This window comes from Rhodamnia argentea, chromosome 11 (genome assembly GCF_020921035.1).
Source record: "Rhodamnia argentea isolate NSW1041297 chromosome 11, ASM2092103v1, whole genome shotgun sequence".
Classification (NCBI taxonomy): domain Eukaryota; kingdom Viridiplantae; phylum Streptophyta; class Magnoliopsida; order Myrtales; family Myrtaceae; genus Rhodamnia; species Rhodamnia argentea.
The window spans coordinates 9,143,003-9,149,462 of NC_063160.1; the positions used below are offsets into that span (position 1 = coordinate 9,143,003).

The window sequence follows — 6,460 nt, forward strand, 5'->3', positions numbered from 1 at the left end:
GCATGCCGGAAAAGTTACTGTATACGCCGGAAAGATGACGTAGCATGCTGAAAAGCTGATGTGGCATGCCGGAAAAGTTACTGTAGCACTCAAGTGAACGATTTTGCTCCGACGCAGCACTCAAGTGAACGATTTTTGAAAGTTATGGCACTTAAGTGAACGTTTTGAAAGTTATGGCACTCAAGTGAACGCCGTACACAAGTTATGGCACTTCTAGTGTACTTTTCCCTTAATTTGCAAAGCAACACGCCGTGTTCTGATTCTTCTTAAGCCGAGCTCTTTGCAGTTGTGTCCATGGCGAGTGGATCTCCAAGAGGGAAGATGGTGACGGTGTTGAGCATCGACGGAGGCGGCGTGAGAGGGATCATTCCCGGCACGATCCTCGCCTTTCTTGAAAGCAAGCTTCAAGTAATTACACCCGCTTATTTTGTTTGTCAATGTTTTGTTCGTTGATATTGTTGGGCGACAATCGACAATCGACTATTACACTATCGAGTGTGGCAACTGGGCGAAAGCTGGGTGAGGTAGGTTCGCAAATGAGCTATCGCAGAGCTCTATGTTTTTTTCGGTTCAAAAGCGGAGCTGTATCAAACAGCGATAGAATCAACATGAGCACTTTTACTTGTAGATGGATATCATGTGGTAATCGTGGAGATAATTTAAGGTTGATGGAATCTACAGGAACTGGACGGACCGGATCAGAGAATTGCAGATTACTTTGACATAATTGCCGGGACAAGCACGGTTGGATTGATGACGGCCATGATTGCAGCACCAAATAAGGACCTTCGTCCATTGTTTGCAGGCTGTGACATTAACAAATTCTACTTAGACCTTTGTCCTGAAATATTTCCCCAGAAAAGGCAAGTTACGTTAACCCCTTTTCTTCTTTTGCTAAACATAATTTTTCGGCTCACTTGAACATTCAAGGAATAATATAAAGAGGAAATTATGTTGGAGGAGTCGCTTCAAATGTCCGTTAGATAAACTGACGCACGGACATGAATTTTTTCATTTAATTTAAATTGAAATATCTGTTTTGATGTAAAGTATTTGTTATATTGTATAATATTTTAGGAGTACTTTAATAATTGCTAATTTGAACATTAAAGCTCATTAAAGCTAATGGTTTTTTTTTATAACAAAACTCCTGGTACTTTACGAGACAAGCACGAAATCTTAGTTGGAAGCAAAATGTGTCGGTGCTGCATGAAGAGTGGTCATTGCAAGGAGAATTACCAATCCGTTATAGATTAGAGCTCTATGTGCAACTTTTAGAGGCAATTCTGAAACAGGAGCTTGTTGTTATATATTTATATAGACCTTATTGCTATCAATATTATTCCTGTAAAAGGAAAATATAGAGATAGCTACAATTTCGCCAAGAGGCACTGTACGATTTGGTTCGGCGTCCCCAACACCATCACCATATACAGACAACAACAACGCCAACTGTTCAAAAAGCATAGAAAACACCTCTAAAAATACGGATATATTTCTAGATCGAAATAGAAGAGTACTCAAGTTTAAATTTAACTTTAGAGCGGGAGAGAAGACCTGCAAAAGAAATACCAATTGATCACAAAATTACTTTCAAATGGGCCTCTTCAAAGGAAAAAAGCATTTTACCCTCTCCCCAAGCATTTGATGTTATGACAGTTGGATTTGTCATAATGTCAAAGTACAATTGGCGGCCGATCATTGAATCTCGCATCAACATTAGTGATAAGCACACGCCAAGATTTTTCTCACCAATAGCTATAGCTTCATCAAGAGGTGGTGCGCTTAGGTTCAGCATCTCCAGCACCATCATCTTATACAGACAATAACATTAACGGGTTGAAAAGACACAAAAAATGCCTTGTAAAGCCCATATTTATTTCTAAATCGAAATAGAAGAGCATCGAAAACTAAATTTAACTCTAGATCGGGAAAAAAGATCTGCAAAAGAGATACCAATTGAATGGAAAATTACTTTCAAATGGAAGTTTTCAAAGGGAAAGAGCCTTTTCCCTCCCCCCCCCCCAAGCCTTTGATGTTATGATAATTGGATCTGTCATAACATCAAAGCATAACTAGTAGTCGATCATCGAATCTCGCATCAACACTAGTAGCTACGGCTTCTCTAAGAGGTAGTGCACGACAAGGTTTAGTGTCCCTTGCACCATCATCGTATATAGATAACAACAACAACAAAGGGTTAAAAAACCATAGAAAACGCCTTGTAAAACCCACATATATTTCCAGATCGAAATAGAAGAGTACCTAAATCTAGATTTAACTCTATATCGGGATAGAAGACCCGCAAAAGTGTGATCACAAAATTGCTTTCAAATGGACCTCTTTAAAAGAAGAAAGCCTTTTACCTCCTCCCCGCAATCAACCCCCATCGTTGTTTTTTCTACGGCAGCTAATTTCTCGAAGGAAATTTGAAAAAATAAGGGAAAAATGATATCACAAGTACTACAATTTTCATATGACGCTCCCTTGAATGCTATAATTTTTTTTCGATCACTTGAGTGTCAATTTTTTTTTTCTAATCACTTGAGTTGCATATAAATTTTTAATCGATCACTTGAGTGTCGCAACTTTTATAAAACGTTCACTGTCAATGCTATGCCAAGCCAGATTTTCAGCACTTAAGTGAACATTAAGTGATCAATTGAAAGACACTCAAGAGAATGGTTTTTTTTTATATATATAATGTGTGGAGGATAAATGATAGGGTACAAATTCATAGCTTTAAACTATGTGTCGAGTGGTACTGAGCAGTGAGCACCTACACTCATTGGAATCTGCACGTATACGTGATCCACGTGCATGAGAGCACTTTATTTTATGCCATAACTTTCCTATTGGCTCTCCCTTTTTTTTTCCCCTAAAGTGAGTGGAAAGACTGGAATAATCAACAAAGGCACAACAGAAACAGTAAGTCATCAAATCAATAATTGATTAGGCACAAGAGAGAGCTCATTATTCCGACTTCCAATCAAATTCCAGTCCCATCCAGGCTATAAAATACTACAACCCATCAACATATATTCGTCTCTCAATTGCTATTAATTTGCAAAACAAGACGCCGTGTTCTGATTCTTCTTAGGCCGAACTCTTCTCAGTTGTGTCCATGGCGAGTGGATCTCCGAGAGGGAAGATGGTGACAGTGTTGAGCATCGACGGAGGCGGTGTGAGAGGGATCATTCCTGGCACGATCCTCGCCTTTCTTGAAAGCAAGCTTCAAGTAATTACACCCGCTTATTTTGTTTGTCAATGTTTTGTTCGTTGATATTGTTGGGCGACAATCGACAATCGACTATTACACTATCGAGTGTGGCAACTGGGCAAAAGCTGGGTGAGGTAGGTTCGCAAATGAGCTATCGCAGAGCTCTATGTTTTTTTTGGTTCAAAAGGGGAGCTGTATCAAACAGCGATAGAATCAACACGAGCACTTTTACTTGTAGATGGATATCATGTGGTAATCATGGAGATAATTTAAGGTTGATGGAATCTACAGGAACTGGACGGACCGGATCAGAGAATTGCAGATTATTTCGACATAATTGCCGGGACAAGCACGGGTGGATTGATGACGGCCATGATTGCAGCACCAAATAAGGACCTTCGTCCATTGTTTGCAGCCAGTGACATTAACAAATTCTACTTAGACCATTGTCCTGAAATATTTCCCCAGAAAAGGCAAGTTATGTTAACCCCTTTTCTTCTTTTGCTAAACATAATTTTTCGGGTCACTTGAACATTCAAGGAATAATGTAAAGAGGAAATTATGTTAGAGGAGTCGCTTCAAATGTCCGTTAGATATACCGACGCACGGACATGAATTTTTTTTTTTTGGTAAGGTCGGACATGAATTTTTTCATTTAATTTAAATTGGAAAATCTGTTTTGGTGTAAAGTATTTGTTATATTGTATACTATTTTAAGAGTCCTTCAATAATTGCTAATTTGAACATTAAAGCTCATTAAAGCTAATGGTTTTTTTTTTTTGTGTGACAAAACTCCTGGTACTTTACGAGACAAGCACGAAATCTTAGTTGGAAGCAAAATGTGTCGGTGCTGCATGAAAAGTGGTCATTGCAAGGAGAATTACCAATCCCTTATAGATTAGCGCTCTATGTGCAACTTTTAGAGGCAATTCTGAAACAGGAGCTTGTTGTTATATATTTATATAGACCTTATTGCTATCAATATTATTCCTGTAAAAGGCAAATATAGAGATAGCTAAGCACTAAGACTCCGTTTGTTTCGCGGCAAATGAATAATTTGAAAAATATTCCTCGCTTGCTTTTAAAAAATGATTGAACGGAAAATACTTCCACCGTTCATGAAGATGTTTACACATAAATTGTTATCGATCATGCAAATATTTTTCATTCTCTAATTATTTCAAATAATGCAAGCAATCATTTTTCAGATTATTTATATTTCACGAAGCATACAAAGTCTATAAGAAAATTGATCTATCAACTACCAAGTTGATATGATTTCTTTCTATTTCCCGGTCTCAACCAAGTTTCTGACGTGTTGTATCCAATTTGTCAACAGTTGCTGTGGCATGATGAGATCAATAAGAAGCTTTCTAAGGGCAATCATGGGGCCAAAGTATGACGGGAAGAAGTTGCGATCCATAGTCAATGACAAGCTCGGAAACACCGCTCTCAGTCAAACCTTGACCAACATCGTCATTCCGACTTTCGACATCAAGAATCTTCAACCGGTCATCTTTTCTACCAGAGACGTAAGAACCCGAACCTGACCATAATCCGCGATTTCACCAACTCTAGATAGATACGTATGCTCGTACGGTCGGTTTAATTTGAACTCCCTGACGTCTCTCTGAGTTTCTTAGAATTGATGGGACAGGCAAGAGCAAATCCTCTGGAGAATGCACGGTTGGCAGATGTTTGCATCGGCACCTCCGCCGCTCCAACGTACCTCCCGGCGCACCACTTCGAGACAAGAGACGAGAGCGGGAGGACCAATAAGTTCGATCTCATTGATGGTGGGGTCGCTGCAAATAATCCCGTAAGTGCAAAAATGAGAACGAAGGTCCGGGTATAATACCACGATACAATGAATGCATAATAGAATGGAAGCAGCAAGCCTGACAATCTGATAACACTTCAATTATTTCTAACTCCACAATTTTTCAATTAATGAGTAATTTATGAAAACATGCGGTGATGGTGTGTGGATCTATGGTCGATCGGTCAGAAATAATTAACAGTACTTTCGGATTGTTAGGGGAGCATTTCCCTAATGAAATTATCCTATTATTATTTCGTAAACTTTTCTAAGATGACCAAATTTGGTGTTTGACGATTAGACAGGAAAGTACAAGCAAAGTATTTTTCTCAATTATACGGCATAGTATTATCAAGTTTCATTTTTTACAAAGCTTATCACAACCAGTTAATATCTCAGGCCAAAAGAAACAAGAAAAGAGAGAACTAGCAATAAGCAATCTTGTGTATGCAGACCCTGGTTGCTCTGAGCCACATTAAGAGTGAGGGTCTCTTGCAAAACGATGAGTTCAATCGGAGAGAGACCGATCCAATGCTAGTGCTATCACTCGGTACTGGGGCCGCCAAGCATGAAGAGAAGTATGATGCAGCAAAGGCATCTAAATGGGGACTCATCCATTGGATCTTTCACAATGGTTTCACTCCTTTACTCGATATCTTCAACGACGCGAGCTCGGATATGGTTGATATTCACTTGTCTACTCTCTTCCAATCCTTAAGTTGCAAGCAAAATTACCTTCGGATTCAGGTATGAGATGGATTATTAACATCTTGTTTGGCTTCATGAAATGTTGCACCTTAGACTGACTCATGACTATGCGACTTATCTTAAAATGATTTCGTGCGGGTTACTTCGAAACAGGATGACAGCCTGACTGGCGAAGAATCATCGATTGATGTTGCGACCCCAGAGAATCTGAAAAGGCTCATGGACATAGGGCATAAACTATTGCAGAAACCACTGTCGAGGGTACACTTGAAGACTGGTAAGTTCGAAGAGATTGAAGGGGAAGGCACCAACGGGGATGCGCTCAACTGCTTCGCAATTAAGCTCTCTGAAGAAAGGAAGAGGCGAAACAAGTAGGAATATATACATCCGAAAATGGTCTGCTGTGATTCTCGAAGATGATCCTTACAAGAACCTGAGATGGCTTATAAAATCTTCCATACAAAATAATAATCTCATGGAGTAAAGCTCTTCACAGTATTGGTAGAATTTCTTCTGTCTCCTTCAGTTATGAAATCTTTTGTCATTTCAACCACGACGCAATTTGATTAAGTTCCAGTACTTTGGGTTTATCCCTGTCTATTTTATTTTATTCGGAAATATTATACGAGTTCTAATAGAGAAATAATATGCAAATCGAAGCCGTCCTATATAGTACTGCCAGCATTGGTGTGGATAATTTTTAATACTATTTT

The 6,460-nt window shown here is 39.0% G+C and overlaps 1 protein-coding gene across 3 annotated transcripts; it reads left to right on the top strand.

Moving 5' to 3' along the window:
• The first annotated feature begins 235 nt into the window (after positions 1-235).
• LOC115746948 (patatin-like protein 2) lies at positions 236-6,254 on the top strand. Of its 3 annotated transcripts, none has more exons than XM_048272177.1 (6): positions 236-408; positions 682-863; positions 4,560-4,752; positions 4,878-5,039; positions 5,493-5,786; positions 5,901-6,254. In XM_048272177.1, exons 1-6 carry the CDS (start codon positions 295-297, stop codon positions 6,120-6,122), a joined length of 1,167 nt encoding a protein of 388 aa, XP_048128134.1. In that variant the 5' UTR covers positions 236-294; the 3' UTR covers positions 6,123-6,254. The 3 variants fall into 3 exon arrangements, with proteins under 3 accessions (XP_048128134.1, XP_030538793.1, XP_030538792.1); XM_030682933.2 differs by lacking the exon at positions 682-863 and adding an exon at positions 3,512-3,693; XM_030682932.2 differs by lacking the exons at positions 236-408; positions 682-863 and adding exons at positions 2,941-3,238; positions 3,512-3,693.
• The last annotated feature ends 206 nt before the right edge of the window (positions 6,255-6,460 follow it).

Bases quoted from the DNA above. Each gene is read 5' to 3' on its own strand.
- LOC115746948 (XM_048272177.1), top strand. From the start codon at position 295: ATGGCGAGTGGATCTCCAAGAGGGAAGATGGTGACGGTGTTGAGCATC. The intron at 409-681 runs GTAATTACACCC...TGGAATCTACAG, and splicing joins TTCTTGAAAGCAAGCTTCAA to GAACTGGACGGACCGGATCA. The intron at 5,787-5,900 runs GTATGAGATGGA...ACTTCGAAACAG, and splicing joins AAAATTACCTTCGGATTCAG to GATGACAGCCTGACTGGCGA.